Source organism: Protopterus annectens, chromosome 3.part0 (assembly GCF_019279795.1).
Source record: "Protopterus annectens isolate FY-2018-M chromosome 3.part0, PAN1.0, whole genome shotgun sequence".
NCBI classification, from domain to species: domain Eukaryota; kingdom Metazoa; phylum Chordata; order Ceratodontiformes; family Protopteridae; genus Protopterus; species Protopterus annectens.
The window spans coordinates 1,894,970,015-1,894,996,304 of NC_056731.1; the positions used below are offsets into that span (position 1 = coordinate 1,894,970,015).

Consider the following 26,290-nt stretch of genomic DNA (forward strand, 5'->3'; position numbering starts at 1 on the left):
TATAAATCTTTGCATATGAGGCTGAGCAGACTTATGGGTCTGTAATTGACTGGGATTGTGGAGGGAACTTCTCTGTGCAGGGGAGCGAGTGTAACTGTTAACAATTTGCTTAGTACAAATCCTGTATGGAGACTGAGATTACAGTGCTGTTAAGGGTGTGGCTAAATCATACTTCATGCTATTTAAGATGTATCCAGGGATATTGTCAGGACCCATCAATGCAGTATTTTTAGCTTTTGATAGCATTTTTACGTCTTGGTCGTGTGTGATAGCTGAAGGCGATCCAGTTTCAGGTATATCTTGAGGGAGAGATGGATAGGAGAGGGGTACATTTAGAGAGAAATTTATCAGCCAGTAGGTTTCCTATATCTTCAGCCTCAATGTAGGTAACATCAATCACAGTCAGCTCAGTGTATTGCTGCATTGTGCTTTTGAGATTACAAATGTAACTAAAAATGCCTTGTGGATTGTCCTTGACAGTTAATTGAAAGAGGTTTTGGAGCCTGTCCTTTATTTGGAACAAGGGAGGATTTTAATCACCTCTGTCTTCCTGGTTCTGAAGTGTACAGATTGTTTCTGCCCCATTCTGGCATGCAGTAGTTTCCATTAGCCCATCTCGCATGTGCATTTCTGGATACTGACTCTCTAGTGCTTATTGTCTGAACTGCCGCAGGGTGCTATGATGGTGTTCCATTAAGTGATGGATGCCTTTTAGCCTATTAGTGATTGGAGTCCATAAAACATATTCCTTTAGTTCATTCTGGATTGTCATCGCTTTCATTAAACAGTGTTGACTAGTATTTCACCTGTATGTTGACTGAAGCCTTGCAGTAGAGCTCCATGCATTCCTCTGGTTAGACAACTGGCTGCTAGTATCATTATCCAGGACCTACTAGTTGTAGTCAGAGGGTGAGGTGGGGGGGTTAACCATGAGCTGGCAGACATCCATTTCTTATAAGAAATCCTCCAACTTCCGCAACAAAAAGTAACAGAAACCAAATTCACCACTCAATAATGCTTATATTTAATTAAATTTTAAGTGTTTAAAAATAACAGTACACTTCGTCAAACACAATGTCTCGACTTCTTCAGAAACACTTAAACAGTGGATCTAACCACTATTTATGCATTTAACATGGGACTCGAGCAATCATTCAATAATTCAATTTACAATTTAAAGATACTTTCTGCTTGTAGAATAACACTCATTCATAACAAGCATAATTTACATAGCTTTTACGCTGTCTATAAAAATTCATTAGTTTGTTTAAAACCATTAATACAAAAATACATATAAAATATATATAAAAATGTGTATATAAAAGAATATATGTATATATAATTTAATCAAGTAATCAAAATAATTATCAAAATAGCATGTCCAAAAGGCAAGCAAATTTGATCAAAAAATGATCAAAAAATGAATTAAAAAATGAATTGACACTGTATAAAACAATTCGGATCACATCGCTTCTTAAAATGTGGAAAGTGTTTGTATATATATATACATTGAGATATTGAAAATTTCTTCACTGTCTTGTTTCCTTTACATATACATTCAACTCTTTGTGAATATTACACCTAAGGTGCATTTCGGAAATAAATTGAAGGTCTGTGTTCAGATGTGTATAACCTTTTAACTAATGGGCATATTTGTTTTAAAAATAGTACACATTTTCTTCTTGAGAAACCACTTAACTCTATCATGGGTATTAACGCCATAGTTTTACCAAACTGCATTAAAACCTAGCTTTTAGTAGATGGAATTTATTTTATTTTAAGTAGACTGGTCTATCCCCATTTACGTAACCTTTACCTAGCTAGGTTTTTTAACCTAAGTATACACATGATGGAAGTCATTTTGTTAATACCTGGAAATACACATGCATTTACCCTAAGTTGCCATAAGAGTTCCTTTCGCTCCAGTTTCAAAGACTCTGGGCCACCTCTGTCATCTTTTTTCAGTTGGTCAATGACCCTAAATTTAAAGTCATGGCCAACATTTTCACTGATGTGTCTTGCTAAAGCATTTTCAATTTTAGTCCTATTAATACAGTAAATGTGTTCATAGATTCTCTCGCCCAGCTTTCTATCGGTTTTCTCGATATAGAAAGCCGGACAACTTGTACATTTGACTAGATATACCACTTGTTTGATATTACAATTATACTTCCCATTTGACCTATATTTCATATTACGGATGCTGAAATTACAACTCTCATCGATGTATTTACAGTACCTACACATACTGCACTTAAACGTACCTTCTTTGTTAGTGTTGCCTCCATGGTTTGCTTCCAGAATTTCTTTCAAGTTGTTACCACACCTATAAATTATCTTAGGCCTTGCTGGGAGCTTGTCCCTAAGGTTTTTGTCTCCCATCAGGAAGTCCCAATTCTTTATAATGATATCCATTATTTTATAAGAATCAACATTGAAAGTACATATGAAGCCACAAGGATCTACCATTCCTTTCTTATCACTGAGTACTAAATTCCCTCCCTTAGTTTTACTTAATAATGGGACATAGTTTCCTATGGTTCTTTTAAACTGGACCTCTTCAAGAATTTCCTGAAGAAATAGGGCTGGGTAACCCCTCTGTTTGAAAAAGTTTAAAATCAAGGTACATTCCTTGACAAACTCATCATCTTTGGTGGTCATCCTGGCTGCCCTAACCAATTGCCCCTTAATTACAGATCTCTTCTGAAATGGCGGATGGCAACTTGTGAAGTGCAGGTACATGTTAGAATAGGTTTCTTTCCTATACATTTTGGAAACAAAGGTCTTTTCATCATAATCCTTTCTTAAGTCAACATCCAAATATACTATTCTGTCTTTGTTGTAATTTGATGTAAAGCTCAAAAAATTGGTACTGTTGTTGAACATGTCTAGCAAACCCTTTAAATCAACTTCTGTCCCCTGGAACAAAATGAATATATCGTCCAGGAACCTGGTATAAAACAATTTTTTTTCCCCGTAGTCCAAATTATCTAACACAAACGTATGTTCCCAAAAGGCCATAACAAGGTTCACTAGGCCTCCCCCACATGGGGAGCCCATTGCTACACTGACCTTTTGATGGTAAATATCATTGTTGAACATTACATAATTAAATGACAGAACTGTGTCTATCAGTCCTCTGTTAGTTTGATCTCACTAGTGGGTGCACCTAAAGTCCTTAGCATGTGTGATACCCATTCAATCCCAACTTCATGTGGTATACATGAATACAGGTCCTTAACGTCTACTGTAACAAAAATGCTATCTGCACAAAAATCTAAATTGTTAATAGCTTGCAGGAAAGACCATGAATCTTTTGAAATCTGGGGTTCTCTTTTAATGTACTTTTGTAAGGTTTTGTCAATGACCTTGGCGCAAGTGTACGTGATACTATATCTCTTCCATCCACCAATGGTCTCATTGGTGGGTTATTCACACTTTTGGAATGCCAAAGAGGACTGGGATCCTTGGTGCTGGTTGTTGTAAGTAGTTATATAAGCCCTTATCTATCCTCGCTTCAATGAAAAGCTCTTCTATTAGGGCAACCACTTTTCTATGTGCCCCGTGCATCTCATTCCTAGATGCCTTCTCATAAGTAACACTTTCCAAAATATCGGACATTCTTGAGTTATAATTCTCAATGGTCATAATAGCAAGACCCCCACCTTTATCTGGTTTCATGATACGAATTGGGGCCTGGCTTAACCATTTCAAAGTGTCCCTCTCCTGCCTGGTGATGTTATGTTTACACTTCACTCTAGAGTTAGGTAATATACTCGGCTTCTGTAAGTTGCGTAAATCAACCTCACATACTTTCTCAATGAGTGCCAGAAGTGGATGCAAAGGGGGGTTATATACACTTGAAACGTAATAAAAAGATATGCTACTTAAATGTTCCCCCATTAGTAATGACAAGTTAAGTTTTCTATTAAAAATTTTTAAATCAAAGTGTTAGCCACATCGAACTGTACAGTAGGAACAAAGGTGTACCCTCTAGATAATAAGTCAATTATTTCCGGGCAGATGGTCATATCCGTGTAATTGTAAATCTTAAAGTCAGAACTAGAATTGGACAATACACTACATGTCATTTCTTCATTAGGAGAGCCAACATAGGCCGTTACCACTTCTTCTTTTTGTTGTTTTTGCCCTTGGTTAGCCTGTTGTTCTGTGCCCCTACATTCGAGGCTCGAATCCAAAAATTTCTCTCATTTTGATCCCCCGTGATGTTGTTTTGCCCTGTAGTGTTAAATACAGGAACAGAAGGGTAATTCTTTGCTAGCCTTTCACTCCGCCGGACAGTATTTAAGTTGTCCTGGTGGTTGTTCCCTGAAGGCGCACTATTGTTGTTAACATTACCAGTGTTAGAAATGGCCCGTGATCTAACTTCCACTTCCTGGTTACTATTAGTCACTGTACTATTAGCATTTAGTAAAGCTTGCCCCTGGGAGCCTGGTGGTTTCGGGTACACATTACCCGCTTCATAGCTTGCAAGGTCGCGCTTTATTTTCTTAACTTTGGTTGCATTCAGTTTTACTAAATAGTGGTCAATGCTCTCAAAAATCCGGTCATACTCAAACCGGTACCTGGGAAAACCAAGATCCTTCTTTATTGAAGAATCTAGTACTTCCAGCTCAACCAAAGGTTCATCTACCATCAACTGGTAGTGTATGCAAAACAGTTCTAATAGTTCTATTCCTTGTCTGTCGAACAAGGTAATCAAGGCTTTGTGAAAATCGGAGCCCTCGATGAGCCCTGTAGGGAACTGCCAACGTCTTAACCCTTTAGGGATTATTTTTAAAGAAATGAATTCTCGGAAATATGCTACCTCTAATTGTAGCTTTCGTACTTTACACAGTTTTTCATCGAACATGTTCAGTTTTGAAGTTAAATCCATGCTTACCTCTTGGTTTACTTCAACAGGGTCACTCGGTTGTATGTTGGAGAATATGAATGCTCTACGTACCCAAGAATTTAAATCCTTTTCGGACTGTGTTACATTTCCATCCGACTGATGGTTTACTTCAAGCCTGTGCTCCAGGTTGGTTCCGTCAGCAATAACGCTTCTGCGAACACGCGTTCCCATGGATGTTTCAGGTTCTTCTTCACTATTAGTCTCCCCTAGCCGGGGGGTAGTGTTTGCAAGTAAGGGCTCCATGTTCTCCGAACCACGCATATCGCGCTGTGAATTGCTAGTCCCTTCAATTTTGTGTGTTAGATAGTCCACCTTTTGGGATAGTAATTCTATCAGTATGGTTAAATTTCCATCACCTCCGTTGTTGTTTGGAGTGGACGTGGAACTGGGTGGTGAATCTGGATCCATTAGAACAGGCACAAGACAAACATTGTGTTTGACGAAAAGTGTACTGTTTTTAAACACTTAAAATTTAATTAAATATAAGCGTTATTGAGTGGAGAATTTGGTTTCTATTACTTTTTGTTGCAGACATCCATTTCTATCCTTTCTCAAAAAATTAAGCTCTCTGCCTCTAAATGAAACTTTTTTGTCAGTGATTACTCCTGTCCAGAAAGAGGTTACTAGAGGTCCTGTCTCTGTAGCACCCTGAGTTTGGATGCTGAGCATTATCTAAGCTCAAACATTTTACATGATCTTGACCATGTGCATGGCTTAGGATGTGTGTGTTGCAGTGGATTATAATATACCCATGACTGCTAAACGCATTCTCATAAATCTTTTAATGGTATCAGATCCATAGCTCTGCACAATGCCCACCAATCTCTTTATGGGGCTGCCTCTTGTGGCCAAATTTGTCAGAGGTTCGTATGATACATGCTTAGCTGTTGTGGTGAGTCATTCTATTTAGGTTCCACACAGTTGTAGTCCCACCTAGAAAAGGGGGTTTCATGTCAACCGTTTGAAACTTCCAGCCTTTTCATTTGTCCTGAAGACCTTAGAGACGAAGCTTCTTCTGAAGCTACTTCTCAGTTAGCTAGCTAGCCTGTTGCATTATATGTAAACAAACAAGTGACCAGTTGGTCATTCCTTTTGTGTTGGGAGGCAGTGCTCATCTGGCAGTGGACAGTAGGCAGAGGCATCAGCGCCACAGCGACTCGCATCCTAAAGAATGTAAATTATATATTAGACTCCCTAAACTTCCCCTTCAGCTGCAAATTCAGGTTTGTCTGGTCTTGGTCTTTCAGATGTGGAACACTCCAGGTAATGACCTTGTTTTCATGTTAGGAGAATGCATCCTTCTGGTATTCTGTTCAGTGCAGCAGAGCGTGGAGCAGTGGTTCTGGATGCTTTCTCCATCACATGGCATGTGAGATTCCTGCACTCCTTCCTGCCATTCCTTTGCCTGTCTGCAAGCTTCAAAGTAGAAAAACTACAACTAATGCTTGTTATTCTTTGTCAGCTGTGAATGGTGTGATATCAAGCCTTTCAGGTCCCTGGTATCACAGAAAGCTATTCTTGGTCCCAACATTGGATGCCCAATGTGACTGGGGTAACACCGAGTGCCACTTCTGGACTTGGATCCTTATGTACTTCATTTACGTCTAGCACACATCCCAATGAGTGCTGTAGAAATTGTAGTGGCTTCCAGGAAGCCTTCCACTTGAACTGTCATAGTGGTTGCAGGTGATCAAGACCTTATTTAAGTGTTTTTATGAGCTGGATCTTAGTTACGCCATTCTTGGAATGAATATTTCAGCAATTTTTGCCCCATCATGTTTTCTTAGAGGGTCTGATTCTGATCCAGTTCTGGTGGATCAAGCAGTTATTCAGAGGAGTAATGCATCTAAGTTCGTCTTTGAAAACCTTCCTGCCGCAGGGGATCTGAACTCCATGACTGAGAAGTTTGCCCATTCACTTTGAGAAACAGTTGGTTTGGCTGTAGTGAAATCCCCTTCTTGAAAAATACTTTTTTCCTAGTTGTGTCACCTCTCCTGGTAGGATCTTGGAGCTATATTCCCTAATTTGTAGGTAGTCTTAATTTCACAGGAATCAGGTACCATTATGACTAATATGTCCTCCCTGCTTCTTAAATTAAAACCATGCTCTCCCTCCACTGATAATCTCCCCACTCAATTTCTGAAAATTGCTGCTGACTCTATTGCATACCCGGTATCCATCTTAATCAACCGCTTCATTCAGGAATCTACCATACCGGAAACATGGAACTCCTTCTATACCACTCCTCTGGACAAAGGTGGCAACTCTGTTGAACCCTCTAACTATAGAACAATCACTATTCTCTCACCACTCTCCAAGAGCTTCCTTTGGTATGCCTGTACTTCAAAAGTCAGTCTTCCAAACATTGACCCTTGTGCTGTCCTGTTGCTTTTACCCTGGCATTTCCTGCTTGCTATGCAACTCGTGTAAGATACATCAAGGAGGATCTCCATTGTTACAGATATCAGGCAAATTCCTACTTTGCCAGTTAATATGTGAGGACTCCCACTGTCATGGGCCCTTTCCATTCATTCTGCTGTGGACTGTTAGTCTCTCCGTCCAGCTTCAGTTGCCTGTAAAGCAACCATATATAATACACAAGTGTTGCTTCTTAACAGCATAAATGTCAAATGTTCATTTTATCTTGCTAGTATTTTGGGATGACCTGACAGTCTCAAAGGTTAGCAGAGTTTATGTAGTTGATACATGACATCACAGTGTATTTTGGGGGTCTATGTCAGAACAACGAAAACTCAAAATGTCGATCGCTCACATGAGCGAATAATCAGGAACTCAAAATCGGTATTGTCCCCCACCAGAATAAATAAAGCTAACAAGAAAGCAGGTATATTAGACTGGATCCTCACAAACAATCTCACTCACTACTATGAGTCTGGAACCCTCCCCGATGATTTAACTGACCACTCACTTACCTACATCATCAGACTAAAATCAAGCACCCCTACTCCAATCTCTATCAAACAAATTAGATCCAAAAAGAAATTTAACCCTGACCTGTTCCAAATGGAACTAAGAGCATGCAATTGGGTTCCTTTAAAACAACTTCCATTAGATGAAGCTGTTAATTTCTTTAATTCTACCTTCCTAGCCATTCTTAATCACCATGCTCCATCCAGATCTATCAGAATTAAGGCCAAGTCTGCCCCATGGCTTTCTTATGAAACCAAACACAAAATTAATCTCAGAAATAAACATTGGACCAAATGGAGAAAGTCTAAAAACCCTGCTGACCAACAAACCTTTAGACAGCTAAGAAATGACACAAAGAAGGCCATACTCTCTGATAAACAAAACTACTACTTACAATATCAACAACCTAACCACAACAACCCACAGAAATTCTGGGCTAGCATTAAGCAGTTACTCCAACCAGGTCAAGCTACTACACCTAACCCTCAAAATACAGATAGGAAAAATCCCATCCATACAGCTAATACCTTCAATACCTTCTTTACAGATGCTATCCAAACACTAGCTAGTCAACTATCACACAATACCTTCACATTACCTTCATACTCCTCTACCCCACCTCTCACTTTTCGTTTCAAACCTGTCCCAACCACATTTATCCAAACCCTACTGAATAAACTGAAACCATGTTCCCCTTCTGTAGACCTACTGCCTTCTGAATATCTACAGCTATCATCCAAGGCTGTTGCCTATCCTATTTCCATACTGATCAACAGAACTATTACTGAAGGTTACATCCCCACCTTATGGAAAGTCTCCCATATTATCCCCCTACATAAAGTTGGACATTCCACTGAGCTATCAAACTATCGCCCCATTGCCCTACTTTTGCCTTTAGCTAAAATTATGGAAAAATGTATCCATAAACAACTACTCCACCACTTAATAGAAAACAATCTACTTTCTGTCAACATGGTTTCAGACCTTCACACAGTTCTACCACTGCCCTCTTTTCCTTTACTGACTACATTAACAGGAACCGAAACCTGAATAATCTTTCTTCTGCTCTATTTATCGACCTGTCTAAAGCATTTGACATGGTAAACCACCGGATTCTCATTAACATACTTAAATCTTTGTCATTAGACCCACTTTCCATAAAATGGTTCCAATCCTACCTTGACAAACGACAGCAAGCAGTACTTTGGCAGAACTCCTTATCCACCCAACTACCTGTTTCCTTAGGTGTCCCTCAGGGGTCTATACTAGGACCTCTTCTTTTCTCTATAGTTATTAACGACCTTCATCTAGCTATCCCACAAGCCACTTGTATACAATATGCTGACGACTCCACATTATTATGCTCAGCTACATCCTCCCATGACCTTCACTCTCTCACCCAAAAAATATTCAACATAGTTGAACAATGGTTCACTCAGCGTTGCCTTCTTTTGAACCCAAAGAAAACCAAACTCCTCCTCTTCACTCCAACTCAAAAGTCCTCTCCTCTACATTTCTCTGTGGCATCTACCAGTGGCACAATAATATCTCCAGACTTCACCACCAAACTGCTAGGGGTCACCATTGATAATAACCTTAACTTCGACATCCACATCAACAATACTATAAAGACTGTCAACAAAAAAATTGGCAGTCTCTATAGGATTAAACGCTTCCTTTCTCCTACTGCTAAAACTACTATCGCCCACACTCACTTGATCTCTACTCTCCTTTATGCCTCACCCATTTTTACTAATCTCTCCAAGAATAATCTCAGCAAATTAGAAATGTCCTATAATAACATTGCTAGATTTGCTACAGGCAACCCATTTCAAACCCACCATTGTATAAACTTAAACCAGATAGGATGGTTAGAACTTCAACACCTGATTGACCAGCTAACCATTGCCCACAACATTCTCTATAAACCTTCCAGGACTCAAGTTTAACAAACCTCATTACCCCCTGTAAAAATCTGAAGTCCTTACGCTCTTCACACAAACTTCTTGTTTACATGTCTAAACCTCATAACAGGGGTGGGGATTCTCTCTTCTCTAATACTGTTGGCAAATCCTGGAATCTTCTCCCTAGTGACCTAACCTCACTCACCTCTTTATCTCTCTTTAAAAATAGACTTAAACCTCTACCTTAAATCATACTGGCTATGCCCCTGTGCCAAACCTGACTAGTCCTATACATATACAAACTCAACTTGCCTATCTAGTCCTTACTATCCTCCGTTACATCTTCCATCTGACTATACTTTTCTTATCTACCTTTTTCTACATTATTTATATCCTCTTTGCATACATTTTCTTAAGTAAATCCATTCTATCTTCACTACATATACAACTTCCTTTTCTCTTTTTCCTACCTAACCTGTACTATGTCTCCATACACTCTACTCATACTATTTTTTTAACTCTTAACTTCAGTGTACATCCTTTTAAATTCCTCCAGGCTTTTACTGCACTGCACCATTGTCAATGACATTTTTTTACTATGATAATTGCTATTTTTTATTATTATAAAACCTGATGTTTGTGTCTTGTTTGTACTTATACTTTTGAAACATGTCTTTGGAGCTTTTCTCTCCGGGCCTCTACTGAAAATGGACATATATCCAGTTAGACTAGCCCAGTCAAAAAATGTAAAATAAAATGTAAAATAAATAAAATAAATTCTGGGGGGGTTGTGCCCCCCACACCCCCCGCTAAATATATATTCTTACTCAGAGATCACACTACAGTGAGGAAAGGGCAAATATTCCGATCTTCACTGTACTGCAATCCCAAAAATCCAAAATTGACTTCCTGATTATTCGCTCATGTGAGTGATCAACAGTTTGAGTTTTTGGCAATCTAAAGTAGACTCTATTTTGGTACTGATAAAGAATACCCTGCATGCAAATTCTTCCAAGAAAAATGCCAGGTTGCAATAGCTGGAGAAGATAAAATAGTAGCCATAAATGAGGATATCTCATAGATTGTTATACATATAAATTATCTGTTATACATGCAAATTATCTGTTATGTTTCCTTTAATTACAGACGTTTTCTAAAGATGTATTTTCCTGTAGCATGAAAATCATCTGAGTCTCTGAGGGAAGAGAAGCTGACAAGACTGCAGTATGCATTGCTGGATGAGTACACTCACCTCTCTCAGCTTTTGTCTACAGATTATCTCATCACCTGAGGAAATCTGGCTGAAAGCAGATTAGTATTTTTCTCTCTCTTTTTTTTTTTTTATCTCCATACCTGTGGACCATTGAGCTTCACATTTAGCTCATTAGTTCCTCTGTGATGGGGAGTTCTTTATACCCACTGAAGCAAGAGCCATCTGGGAGAGGGGGGCATTGTTCAGGCAGCCATGAGATTTGTGTTCTTGCCTCCATCTCGGCTATGAGGACATTTAGGAAGGCCCTTAAAAGCAAGATGCTAAGAAGGTGCTGCCAAGTGCCTGGCTAGAGAAAATCAGCTTTCATTGTCTGAATTAAATTAGCTTTTCTTTTGCTAATGATATTTTATGGATGAAAGTAATGGAAGAGAATGCATGATGTAGTATGAATCCTCACTTCCATGAAAAGCCAATGTAAAGAGCTGGTTCAGAAACTGTGGAGATGACCAGAGTTGTCTCCTCTGAAGATGTAAACAGATCTAGATTTGGGAGCTTCCAAACTTGTCATATCTTGAAATGGTTGTGGGTGAAAGTGCCACTTGTGGGCCAAGTTACTAGTATGGTTAAGTTTACCTGTTGTAATATTCCATTTGCCTTGAAGGTAAGCCGCTGATATGCATCTTTGTTAAATGCCTGAACTGCCAACAAGTGGAGTCGTGCACCCCAAATGCCTGAACTGCCAACAAGTGGAGTCGTGCACCCCATCCCATGTCTGATGCATCTGTCATGTGGAAGTGGAATAGTTAGAGGAAGGATATATTTCAACTAGTTTTGCTTCTCTTCTCTTGCCCACTAGAGTAACTTGCCTTAAAGGGTAGGTATCAAGGGAATTTCTTAATTCTTTCTGCTGTTCCCTAGGATTTAGCATGGAGAATTGAAGTTTGTTCACGTGCAGTCTGACATGCTGAGCCAAAAGCTTATGCTGATGGTGAAACTTGTGAAACTGTCAGTCTGAAAAACGTTTCATAGCTTTCACTCTTTACTCCAGTTAGGAATATGCAGACTAGCAATATTTGTGACTGTTTCTAGAAAAATCTTGATCTGTTTTAGCAGCAGATACATTTTATGTCCCCTTTCTGTCATTCTTGACAGCCAACCCAGTGTTCCAAATCTTATGCTGGCATGACATTATTACCCCCAGTTGATGCCAGATTTTCATTGAAGCCTGAAAAGAAGTTAAAAGCATCCAGGGGGTGGGGTCACGCTGCCCATATCATCAATCCATTGTTTTTTTTCTTATATGAACTACCTGCATTCCCCCATCCCTTGTGACTTGGTTTCTGTCCCTAGTTGAGCATGTATTGGAGGGTGTCGTAGTGTATTGCCCTGTCTCTGTAGCAGCCCTGCCAATCCACCCACAAAAAGAGGACTGTGCCCTCCAGTCCATGATATCTCTAGTCTCCACTAGAGATCATCGTGAGACACTACCAAGTCACTACCCACCCTAACAGGATGCTAATACCCCTCTCTCCTTGCCAGTGTGCTGGTCACCAGAATTGCTAATCAAACTCAGGTTCTGTTGGCCATAGTTAGGGATTTTTGCCTTTACACCACCAGAGTGGCTGGCAATTAATCTAGCAATAGATGGATCTGTTTTCAGCAGAAAGCCTCAACAATTAATGGCGTGGGCACTCAGCATTTGTATCTTAATACAGGGGAAAAAAAATAAACCAAGCTACTAACATTTTTGTATAACAAAAGGAAAATATCATGACCATAAATAAGAAGTGCAATGCCCAGCAAGTTAAGACTCCTTCATCAAACTAAGTAAACAACTCTGGGGACTAATTAAGTCCACCACTGCCGAATTTTGGGTAAATGTAGCCACCCAGGATAAGTACAACCACAAGGTTTTCCTCAGCTATGTCTGAAACCACAAAGGCTATAAATAAGAATGTGCCAAAGTAATTGTAAATTGTGGCCAGCTGTACAGAGCAAGTCTACCGGACAAAAATCATATCCAGTTTTTCCCCCCCACCACCACCACCACACACGCACACACACACACCTTTCAAGGAATACCTCAACTGTTACTTGGAAACAGATCCTTAATGTACTTTCCAAGGCCAAAAACACTGCATTGAATCCAACCCACATTGGTTTTATCATGGGCAGGTCATGCCTACTCAACCTGATGGACCTCTTGCCTCCAGAAAGTCAGGTAAATTGTATAAGGTTCCCCATAGCCACAAATGTCTTTTCAAATCCTAGATCACAACCTGCCGTGACTTGTCTGATAAGCCCATCTTTTTCTGCCAAACACCTTATGGCAACTATCCCTATTCTTTCTGAGAAAGATGAAAAGACTGTGGATAGATTTGTGAAGAAAGTTTATTCTTCTTCTACTTTAGCAATCAGAATAGTGAATTGTCAGGCTCACATGTCTACATTTCTGTTGACATCTTCTGTCAGTATGATTGTTAGTTGCTGACCTCCTCTCTTCGGGGATTAAGCCATCTCTGAATTCTTTAATGTTTTTTGTGTCTCAGTTAAGCAAACACTCTTTAAAATGTCCCATGACAGTGCTGATGCTGTTTTAGAGCAGCTGTCACTTGGATAATGTTGAGAAAATGGGTCTCTTTTCTGAAAATTTACCAGAGGGTGTTAAAGTTGGGCTCCTGAATGTTTCCCTGGATAACAGGTTATTAAGTGACCCATCGTATGCCAAGGCACTTAAAAGATTTGATGAAAGCAAAAAGTTAATGTAGGGGTTACCCATTTTTTTCAATCCTCCATGCCAAAATAGAACGTTTGCTAGCAAATTCAGGTTCCCTTTACAGAAAACAGTACAAACAACAATTCCAGCAAGGCACTGACAAAACTTAGGAAGACAATGGCAAGGTGTTTCAAAAAACAGTAGCAGGTCCTCGCAAATCCAAGAATAATGTAAAAAAGTAGACGACGATTGTATGCTTCAGTCATGTTTTGCCCCCTCCCCACCCTGGCATTCCAGTAAAGCTTTCCCAAAGTTTTAAGTCTTCTCTTTCCCCCATAGCACCAGATAACTTCATACACTTGTGTTCTGAGAGTTGCTCAAAAAGGCTGCATGTAGCAATGGGATTCCCTACTCTTCTTCTAGATCTCTCTACATCCGTCCAACCAGTCTCTTCTGTAACCCTTTTCCTCCTATCCTAGATCAAATGCTCCCTCTCAAATCAAATATGATTTTTTTTTCCAAGGATCTTTCTGGTGCCAAAGAAATAAGGAATCTGGAGACCTGTCCAAGACCTTTCTTTTCTAAACCTTCATATCAAAATCCCCAAAATTCTAAATATCTATATGTTTTGTCACCTCTTATTCCACTTGTTTAATAGTAACTCTGAATTTAAAAATCATTATCACTGTCAATTTTTCAAAAATTTCAAATGCTTTGTTTTTCCTCTATCTGATTTATATTTTCAGTTTTCTGCTATACCCTTTTAGTTGTCAGCAGCTCAAAGAATGATTACAAAGGGCCTTACTCCTATAGTAGACTATTGCACCATTGCAGGGCATTTACATTTTTCACATTTAGAGGACTGCCATATTTTTGCAGATTGTTTTATTAGTTGTCAAGACTGTCTTGTTTTGGTCGGGGCACTTTCTCTCACTTTGGAATTTCAGGTGAACATAGCAAAATATTTTCTTATTCTGTCTCACAGGATAGTGTCTCTGGGATGTCATCTGGTTACATCCCTCATGATGGCTTTTCTTTCTTCAGGACAAAGTAATGTTACAAGGAGTAGTTTCTGATATTTTCCCAGCCAGACTGTGCCAAGACAATACCTCAGGATTCTAGGTTTCATGGTATTTACGCTTGTCATCATTCCTTTGGCCAGACTTCATGTGAAGAAAATTCAGTGTTTGTCAAATCAGTTTGGACACACCAGCAGCAACTCTGTCATTTCAAATCGCAGTGCTGGGGGGGTTGTAAAAAGAGAGTTACTCTGGTGAGTGAATGTGGTCTCTTAACCTAGCTCTCTCTCTCTATCCCTTCCATCTCCAACTTGGTCTGTAACCACAGATGCCTCAGACTTGTCTTGGGGAGCTGTATCCAGAAAGGTGAAAGCTTTGGAACAAGCAGGTCAAATTAAAGCACATAAATGTCAAAGAAATGATGGCACTGATGAACGCTTTCAAATCTCTTAACCATCTTTGGAATCCTGGTCTTCTGTTTAGCACAGACTATACCGCAGTGATGTACTACATAAACAGGGAAAATCAGATCCTACCACTTTGCTGACTACCTATGACAGCCAGGGAACTAGCAACTCAGCACAGTACGACCATCCAAGTTAGTTAAGAGTTACCTTCCTTCAGAGTAGAACATTTTAGCAGAAAAGCTAAGCAGGACCCAGACAGATCCCCACGGATGGAAGTTGCACCCAGTGGTCTTCCAGGAATTGATCCATCTGTGGGGAAACCCAATTTGAGTTGTTTTCCTAAATTCACAAAAGACAGTTAAAGAAATCCTGTTGTTGGACTCATTGCACAAAGACCTGGAAAACAGCTATTTTATTCCCATGGACAGGGAAGTTCCTGTATGCCTTTCTACTCTTTTTTTTTTTTGGGGGGGGGGGGTGACCAGGGTTCTTCTAAACATTCATAAGGACTATTCAAAGATTTTACTGGTAGCTCCTTTTTAACTCCTTTTTGGGTCAGGCAATAGTGGTTCTTCCTTTTTTCTCAAAATGGCAAAGGGCAGTTACCACAAGCTGTCTTCAGACAGGGAAGGTGTTTGATACTCCCAAATTGTTCAGTTTCTTTAACTCACTTTCTAATAATAAAAATATAAGAGCTTATAGGTCCTGGCAGTATTTCAAGTAGTCACCTAATCAACATTAAACATAGCCTTACTGAACCGTCTCCCAAGTGTGTTCAACCTCAGCCTTTCCACAGGGTATGCCTCTGAAGCCTGAAAAACAGCTGTTTTGATTTACCGTCCACATGGATGGCTCCACCACAGGCCCTGGGAACTGTAGGCTGACCATTCTTACCTGTATTATTTTGGAAGGTCATGGAATGTTTTGTATTTTGACAAAGGACATTGGTAATGTATTTATTTAACATTTGTTGTCCGGGAAAGTCCAACTAGGTTCCACAGAGCCTGTTTTCAGTGGAGGCCCGCGGAGAAATGCTCCAGATGCATGTCTTTGGAATGCGGAAGAAACTGGAGTACCTGGAGGAAACCCACACAAACACAGGGAGAACATGCAAACTCCACACAGAAGGCACCCCAGCCGAGAATCGAACCGGAGAACCTCTTGCTGTGAGACAACAATGTTAACCACTGCACCACTGCGTCGCCCTAATCTGTAATCCTTCAATCCCCAAATCTCAATTAGTTTGGTTTTGTAGAAAGTAGATCCTGCATACATACTGAAACTGGAAGACAAACCCCAACGGTATCTAACGGCAGATCGAACATACAAATCAACCTTTCCGAATGGTTGGGAAAAGGTTCTGAAGATTGTACATGTGAACAAATCATAGGGGATTTAATGTACTGCTACTACCTTTTGTTTTTGGTAATGTCATCCAGAAAGGGCAAGTGTAGGTGTGGAAGGCAAATTCTACATAAAGATGGTCACAAGCTTTGCTTGTTTTGCTTAGGGCCTAATCATGACCATTGGGCCTGCTCCATTTGTCAGGCCTTTGTTTCTAAAACTTTGTGTAATCATCTTTCGGCCTTGAATCTCTATTTAGAAAATCAAAGACTCAAATGTCTGGCTAGGGAAGCAATGGAAGGTTCCCCCGAGGGCTTCTGAGATGTCTTTTTAAGAGGAAGATTAGCAAGGCTAGGCCTGAATCCTCTTTAGCTGCGCCTACTCCCTCTGATGTACCCCTTGAGGTTGATGAAAACCTGGCAGTGCGACCGGAGGTAAGGTCCGCTCCCTCTGCAGGTACCGCAATGGAAGCCATGAGGAGTGCATATCCTAGCATGTCTGAGGCCGTGCAGATGTCCAGTTTGGACAGGTTGAAGGAACTGCGGCTTGTTATTGCAGAAGACTCTGGAACTGTTCCAGCTCCTTTGTCTAGAGAGGTATCGGAGGTAAGGCCTAAGTCTGTCATTTCTCCCCAAAGGGAAAACATGTTAAAAATAAGCAAAAAAACTAAGCATGTTACTGCTCCTCCTACCCCTACGTTGGATTGGGAAGTTTTTTTCACAGGGTTTCATTAACGGCTCTGATGTGTCTGAGGCCTTTGGCTCTGGCTTCTCCTATAGCTGGCCTGGTGGTCTTCTCATCCCCATTGCTACCATCAGGGTCTCATGGGCTTTGTTCAGTGCAGTCTATGAAATTCCATATTCATGACTCTGATTCTGAGGAGTCTTCCGCAGATGAAAACTCCTTAGCATATTCCATCCAGATCCCTTCTGCTTTGGAATATGCTTCCCCAGAGGAAGAGTCTAATGGGGGTGACTCTTCCATTGAAGAGCATTCCTTTGGGGAAACTATTAATAAAATGAGGGAATTCTTTAAGTGGGATTTCTCTCAGATCTCAAAAGAACATTGAGATGATATGAGCTACTCCAGCTAGATGCCCTTGCTCTTTCAGCAGTTCCACCAGTCCTGCCCAGCCTTCTTAGATGCCTTTAAGGCAGCATCCAAGACCCCTGATTCCCAGGCCCCTAAAAGACCTGATCGCTTCTATAAGATCCCTGACGATTGCAAGTTTCTTTTTAAATGCCCCTCAGCTGACCTAGCTGTGGTTTCCATTGCCTCAAATAAATCTTCAAGCTTATCTCCCTCAACTAAATTACTTCTGTCTGATGATGAAAGAAAAATGTTGGAAAGACTGGGTAAGAAGGTCTGTACCTCCTCCACCTTGGCTATCAGGGCTTTAAATTATCAAACACACATGTCTAGGTATGCTTTGGCCTTGCTCACGCAAGCTACCCAGGCTCTTTCCACACTGCTTGAATCAGAGGCTAAATCTTTGGCTCTTTCTCTTTTATCAGCTTCCTCCCAGGTAGCTAGACACTCAGTCAAGTGCAGCTAAGGCATCTTCCAGATTAGCAGCTTCTGCATCTGTTCTCAGAAGGCATTGCTGATTACATCTCCAGGCACTCCTTGATGACATAAAGGCAAAATTGCTTGATGCTTCTCTAGATAATTCCTCCCTCTTTGGCAAAGCAGCTGCAGAGTTATTTAAATCACTGCATGAATAAGGTAAGGAGCTTCAGGATTTGAAACATTTGCTTGTTTATCCAGTCCCAAAACTTTTTAGGAATTTTCCTGTCAAAACTCTCTTTGTCAGGAAACCTGCTCACTCTTCCACTTCTGCTCCTGCAGCTAGGCTTCATATGCCTTCTAGGAGACACCTACAGACTAAAGCTGTTACTCCTGCTGCTGCTCCTTCTCAGCACCCCTTTCACCTCAGACAATGTCCTTTGTGATGCCCTGCCTCCTCTTCTAAGTCACACACCCTTGTCTCTTCACACCTCTTTCTGCTTGGATGGAAATCACTTAGGACTCTTGGGTGATTTCAATTATCTGAAGCAGATACTTTGACTTAGGAGACTCTCCTTCCCTTTCAGGGAATACCTCAACTCCCCCAGTCAACTACATCCATTTCCCTCAATTCTTGATCAACTTTCCCATCAAGGTGCCATCCAGTTGGTCCCTCCAGACCAACTGGGGAGGGGATTCTATTCCAAGATGTTTGTAGTTCCAAGGAGGCCTGTATTAGATCTCTCCCTACTAAACACTTTCCTGTTGCTGTCTTCTTAGAGAATGTTATCCCTACCTGCTCTCCTTCGCCTGCTCCCTCCTCAAGCCGCCTTAGCTTCCCTGGATCTCAAGGATGCATACCTGCATATCCCTAATCATCCTCACTTCAGGACATTTTTGCATTTCTCAGTGGGTTCTTTGCAGTGTCAGTTTACTGCCTTGCCCTTTGGCCTTTCAGCTGTTCCAAGGGTATTCACAAAATGCCCGGCCCCAGCTATTGCTTATTTGAGGCTGAAGGGCCTAGAAGTCTACCCATACTTGGACTACCTGCTCTTTCTGGCCAACAGTCCAGATTTGCTAAACCAGCATCTGAACATAACTATTCCCTTTCTGCACATCCTGGATTTCTCAATAAATTTCAAAAAAATCATCCTTTCTGCCATGTCAAGACCTTATTTTCCTAGGGTGCAGGTTCTGCACAGACTTAATGATGGATTTTCTTCCTGTAGAGAAAGTAACTTATTTCAAGGCTTTCATGGAGGCTGTTCTGCCTCTTCCTTCTGTCACGGCCAGGAAGTTTCTGAGATTGCTGGGGTTCATGGCCTCTACTGTCCCCATGCTGCCCTTTGCAAAGCTACACATGAAGATCCAGTGGTTTCTAAAGATACTCTGGTCCCAGCATGCTCACTCCTTAGATGTCTTAATTCCCCTGCTCCCTTGCCTGAAAAAGGAATTGCAATGGTGGATACAGCAACTCGATCAGAACCCTGGCCTACCTCTTCAGATACTTCAACCAGTTCAGCCACTTTTAACAGATGCCTCAGACTTGGGTTGGGGAGCAACCTTTGCTTCCAGGAAAGTTCAGGGACTTTAGTCCCCTTCACAAAGGAAGGAACATATCAACATCAGGTAAAGAAGGGCACTACTTCTAGGTCTACAGATCTTCCACACTCTGTTTCAGCCTGGACCTCTCAAGATCCTCAAAAGACAGTGCTACAGTCCTTTGGTATATAAACAAGCAGGGGGGCACAAAATCTTGCCTTCTCTGCTGCCTAGTCATCAAGGCTCGGGAACTGGCTACTCAATATAAAGCAACTCTGCATGCTGTGTACCTTCCCTCGGCTCAGAACTCTGGCAGATGCATTAAGCAGATCTATGACACAGTCTCATAAGTGGATGCATCACAGGGATGTGTTACTGGATTTAGTTCACTGGTGGAGTACTCCAGAACTAGTCCTTTTGCTTCCCCCTATGAACAGATAACTTCCTCGCTTTTTTGCAAGGGTCCCTTACCCTCAAGTGTGGAAGGTAGACGCTCTGTCATTTTTATGAAGGGGATGTTTCTCTGTGCATTCCCACCCTTCCTCTTAATTCAGAAAGTCCTGTTGAAAACCGTACAGGAGAAACCCAAAATCTTGCTAGTTGACCCCCTTTTGGCCAAGACAGCACTGGTTGGTTCCTTCTTCTGCAATTAGCCAAGGGTCATCACTACAAGTTACCTCATCGGGTGGACCTACTCACTTAGAACAAAAGAGTCATTGATTCACCCCCAGGTGTCAACACTACAGCCAACCTTGTGGGTGATCAACTTTTGATCCCTTTCAAGCAACTATTTTCTAAGGACTTGCTATGGGTATTGCAGGAGGCCAGGAAACCCAATACTAGAAAATCTTACATTTTCAAGTGGAAAATGATTTTCCATTTGGTGTCAAAAAAGGAAAGAGGATCCCTTTGGTGTGGATATTCCCTTAGTACTATCTTACCTATATGAGTTGCTCAACAGTGGTCTTTCCTATTCTACAGTTAAAGTCCATTGCTCTACCTTGTCTGTCTCTTTGCCTTTAACTCCCCCCTTAGTTTCCAGGTTATAAGTTAAGCTTTTTCTTAAAGGCGTCCTATGTGTATGAGCCCCAGGAAGCCAGTTCCTCCTCCTTGAGATCTTAACTATGTGCTACAAAAAGCTTACTCAAGCCCATTTTGAACCCACAGCTTCTGCTTCTCTAAAGTTCTGCACATGGAAAACTGTGTTCCTAGTAGCCTTGACCTCTGCTAGAAAGGTCTCTGAGATTCAGGCATTGATGCCCCCCCCCCTTCCAAGTTTTTCATAGGGACAGAGAATCCTTGAGAACTAATCCAAGCTTCATGCCCAAAGTGGTGAATGAATTGTCTCTTAATCAGTCCATCCAACTGCCTACATTTTTCCCTTCTCCACAGTCTTCCAGTGAAAGGGTTTTGCATACCTTGGATGTTCATAGACAACTTAGATTTTATGTTGACAAAACTAAGTCCATTAGGAGGTGTGACCAACTTTTTGTTTCCTTTCATCCCAGGGCTCTGGTTTTGCCTGTATCCAAACAAACCATCTCCACATTGATCTGTAAGACTGTTGTGTTTTGCTATGAATTCCATGGGAAATCTTTATCCACATCCGTTAAGGCCCATTACACTAGGTCAATTACGTCCTCAGGGGCCTTCTTCAAAGGTCTAGATGCTGATTCCATCCTGGAGGCTGACACTTGGTCATCTGTTCATACCTTTACAAAACATTACAAATTAGATACTGTTTCCAGGTCCAGGGCAGGTTTTGCTAGGGCAATCCTCCAAAGATTCCTGGAAAGTGCTTCCTCTTAGCGTTTCGTACTATATTCTCCACCCTGGTCCCCTTGCAGCTTTGGCACTCTCCCATATGTAAAGAATTACTGCAACATTGAATAGAAGGATGTTACCATAGCCATAGATGCCCTTCTCTTCTATTTTGTACAACTTGCTCTTTCCTAGGATGATTTCCTTAGGCTCCTTTTGGATTCCTTTCCTTATGGGGCTTTCTTATTCTGAAGATTGTACATGCGGACGTCTCTTTAATGGCTGACATTGATGGTGCCGTTGTGCAACATCCCACATTACAGGCAGTGGCTCTAAGCTGTTGTATACAGGCCGGACTTTGGGTCAGTTGGTGGCATACAATCCATATGTAAAGAATACTGCAACATAGAAAGAGAAGGATATCTATGGTTATGGTAAGATTTTATAGAGCTATTCTTTGTCAGTGGTTTATCACTAGTCAGGTCTTTTGATGACTGCAAACTTGGTGGTGGTATACATTTTGTCAGCACCTGTATCCTGCAAGAAGGGCTGAGTCATACCTTTACTTGGTGTATAAGTAATGGGCTTAAACGCATTTTGAAAAACAAATGTAGCATAGTACTTTTGTGAAACACGAATACCCTTGCACCTAAATTGTAACCTCAACTTAACACCAATACTGCTGTGAGGAACTTTGTTACATTTGTGGGCATTAAACTGTCCTTCAGCTGTTCTTTGTCAGCCATAGTTGGGGAAAAAGCTCTTCCTTACTGAACTAATTACCAAATTTTTATCCTCCAGATCTGAGTTTTTTTTTTTTTTTATCTATCTGTTATTCCCTTATCAGTCTTATAATGGAGTGCAGACTCCCCTTTGACCTGTACCTTTACAAATAACTAGCTCACTTTGAAAGGTCACAGTATTTCCCTACCAGCAAAATCTTTGATATGAACTCATTGAGTTTCATGGAGAGAGTTAAGGCCCTGCCTCATTCATTTTCCCACAACCTTCTAAACAGTGGACTTTGCTTAGTCATTTTCTAGGTTATGTACGACAGTCCTATTTGACCTCTTGCACCTTTGTAAAACTGGCTGGAATGCCAGTACCACCCTTGGGATCTAAATCTTCAGTGCAATATAAACAGAACCTTTTGGCAAGTTAGGTGTCTATTCCAGTGAATTTCCCACCTGTTGAACCAACTTCCACTACATATCTGGGAATGCGGCTTTTTAGTGATTTAAGCCCATTATTTGATTATAAACAAACCACTCCTTTCCTTGGAATTCCTCTCTTTCTGGAGATGTTTTGATTAGATTAGATGAAGCAGCTGCCTGGAAATTATGTATCTCCCTACCTTTCATTACCTTTAGTTGACTGGATCGGTCAACAAAAGTTAAATAAAATAATACCTGCAACGTAGAGCTACAGAACAGAGTTGACCTGTATGGACAGAGGAAAAGTCTTAAGAGAAAAGACTAGGGAGAATAGTTTTCCTAAGGAAGTGTGTTTCGTAACAAGATCAAAGGCAGGTTAGCTCTGTTTTGTAGTCCCACGGTTGTTGGCATTACTGGTAGAAACCTGAAATGTGGTTCAAGAAAACATATGGCATACAACCTAATATCTGATTGTATTGGATATTCATGATTTAGTCTGTAACCTCTGCCAGAATAGTCTTAACCTTTTTAGCGTGCAACCCCTGCAGGAAGTGCATATTTACTGTGAGCACTGCACTGATTAGAAGCGCGAAAATCCATATTCCTTAGTAGGCATTAATTGAGAATGTGGTGGGATTAGTACTTCATTTGTTTTCTTTAAAAAAGCATTACAGACCCTTGAAGGAATTGAGGTGTGTGCACAACTGGTAGCTTAATAAACTGCTAAGAACAAGCCACTGTCTCGCAAATATTTAAACACATGGAACTGTGAAGTCTTCTTCCATGGTTTTGTCATACTTCTAGTTCAGAGATACTTTACAGATTGAAGACTAGCTAGATATCAGCTAGCTATCTCAGAAATTTCATTTCTCTGACTTTTCCGTTAACATGTTACTACAATGAAGAGAGATCAAGTGTTATTTCTGTAGCACTACATCGTTTAGAGATGAGGTATTTTTGGAGCACTGCATCATTTAGAGATCTAATTGTATTTCTGTAGCACTACATCATTTAGAGATTTAGTGGTATTTCTGTAGCACTGCATCATTGACCATCTCACGTGCTGTCACTTCTGCCTTCCTGCATCATCTTTGGCCAGTGTATGTCTTGCAGAGTAGAGTTATCAGATGTTTGCCTGTAGGCTTCTGCATTTTGCTGGTAAATTTGTCTTCCTTGGATGTTAATCATAATTTTGATATTAGAGAAAGAGGTTGGGTGCACAGTTAGTATAAAAAGTAGACATTGATGCACTGGTATGCTAAAGGAAGTGAATGCCAACAATAACTTCCTGCAATCCATCTTCTGCACATCACCCAGAAGCTGGCTTTTATACTTGTATAATATATTGACTGTGATATTCTTAAAGTTGTGATATTAAGAGCTGGCTTCTGGTACAACTATTAAATATTTCTTTTACCCTACTATCCATTAGACTTCAAAGTCATCTGAAGTTTTGTGTTTTACTGGTACAAAGTATCATTGGTGAGTGCTGTAACAGCTTCTGTAGCCAGCCATGTGTATTTTATTTTTGTGTAGGATTACTAAAGTCTGCTGTATGACATTAGTTGAATTAAAGTCAGCTGTATAGTAGTTCATACAAGAATGCTGGGAAAAAGTACTCAAGTTTGATTACTTTTTAGTAAAGTGATCACTGAATGTGTGCGGTTTCGGTGACCATTCTGATTTTACTGAACTACTTTATGATAAAGTAACTCTTGTTGCCTTCCTTTTAGGGTAGCTCAGCAAGCAGCACCTTTGCCAGGAGCAACAGCTAATGCCTCAGGATGAGCAATAATTCTCCCGTTGTTTACTGAAGAATTTGTGAGGTAACAAGCAGGGCTTCATGTTTCACTGAAAGTATTATGAAGTCTCTCTTCACATTCTGCCCTGCACTAACTTCACACTGGAGCAGAACCAGCAAGCTACTTCACATTTTGATAACCGCACAGGAAGACAAAATACTGCACACAGAAAATAATAGTTCTCCTTTTGCATATGTTTGTATTGTATACTTCTTAAAATGGGATCGCCCACTGATTAATATATTGTCTCTCTTGTAAACTTAACTGTTGTAGTTAATATTTGTGAAATGTTTTATACAACAATTTGTACAGAACCTGATGTAATATAATGTACTTGTAATACTTATTGTGACCAAAACATGTTTGCCTTTTACATGGGTTTTACTTCTGTAAGAAATATATCACCCTTGACAAGGGTTTATTTGTAAATTACAGACAAGTGTCCCAGTAATTTTAATTGGGTTACTTGGCAATAGTAGATATGAAGACTCAGTCATTTTAATTATTTCTGAAATTGTTTTTGCTATGTACTTAACTACAGATACCTCCTATTTTTTAGACTTCATAGGCATTTAAATTGTTTTAGCAAATGTTTTAAGTATATTTATTATGGGAAATTATCAGCCAGATTTTTTTGGGGTGCTAAGCATTTGCTGGGATCTAAATACCACACAATTACATTGCTGTTCGCTTCTTTCATCAACATTAACACATACCAAAAAGGAAGAGCAGAAACGATATTCTGCATTAGCGACTGTCTTTTTTTATATGTAAAATATCACTCTTTTATTGGTGCATTTTTTCTTGTCACACAGCAGTAACGAGCAGTACATGTAGGGCAACCTTATGACAGTATGTTTGTAATTCGTTGCTCCATAGCCATTTTAAAGTTTCTGTACACCACTCTGTCTTTAAAGACATATTTGTAGTTGGTTTTAATACTGTAGTTGTAAGGGAAACCAATTATTTTAATGGAAGTCATTGCCATTGAAGTATTTTTTAGTTTTAGCTTTCCATGCAGTCCTGTAGCCGTTGCACAAATATTTACCCTGAAATTAATTTTTTGTAAAGTTAATTCATTAGTTCAGCTTCTCCTATTTAATTTCTGTATTCCAGATTTGTTCAGTTGAAATTCATAGCATCATTTTACCTATATACATCAAACACAAAAAGTGTACATACATGAAATAATGTAAAACTTTACATCCCAGTTTTTCTTCTCAGAATGTTGACTGTAATAATTTGCCCGAATATTTTCTGCCTGTGGAAATAAAGAAAAAATATCCATCTATGTGCATTACTTGTGTCAGTGCAGATGTTCTTCATCTCACATTGCTGCAGTCCTTACATATGGGGTAGTCCGCTGTCCTCGGTCGGCCCGAATACCAAAGTATTAGGCTGACGTCGGTCAAGGCGCTTAAAACTGACATCAGGACGTCAGGGTACATGGGTGTGGGTGGCGGGGGACTACGTCTGGTATACAGTTGCAGTTTCCCAGCAATTTGCCTTAAGTTAGAAGTGAGAGTTTGTTGAAGATGTAGAGATTCATTGGGAGGGCACTGCCACACTGACAAGTCATATTTGTGGTGTAATACAGATTTATGTCTCTTAATCTTGTATTTGTGTTACTACTGGTATTGCAGATACGTAGTACATCAAGCCAGACTGTGGCACTTTCTTCTTTGTATGCCAGGCTTAGATTGCCATGTAGGTATATATGTAGGAGGCACATGCTGTTTGGATGTTGTGAGTAACATAGGGAGACCATGCCCAAGATATTTTTGAGAACCACTGCAGTTTCTCAAGTTGGAGTAGGTTTTTGGACAGGAACATGCCAAGTGGATATTTGTATTTTAGTATGGGCTTGATAAAGGATGAATACAAGGGAATGATGTTATCTTTGAACCAACAAGAAAAGCCATTCATAATCAGCTGGACAGGGAAGAAAGCTTTCCGTGATAGCTGATATACAATCGTGAAAGGAAAGTTGGTTTATGACCTAGTGGCTCAAATATTCATGACATAGTACTTACAAACATTGAGTGTGTTGTACCCCCACCACACCCCCCAGTGTAA

General features: G+C 40.3%; 1 protein-coding gene across 1 annotated transcript in view; it reads left to right on the forward strand.

Annotated features, from left to right (window-relative positions):
* PPP6R3 (protein phosphatase 6 regulatory subunit 3) overlaps positions 1 to 25,501 on the forward strand; it is a 3,115,682-nt gene extending 3,090,181 nt beyond the window's left edge. The window contains exon 24 of the mRNA XM_044065977.1: positions 24,146 to 25,501. Coding sequence (XP_043921912.1) covers positions 24,146 to 24,200 — 55 coding nt within the window. The 3' untranslated portion in view covers positions 24,201 to 25,501. The remainder of the gene's footprint in view (positions 1 to 24,145) is intronic.
* Positions 25,502 to 26,290: the final 789 nt, after the last annotated feature.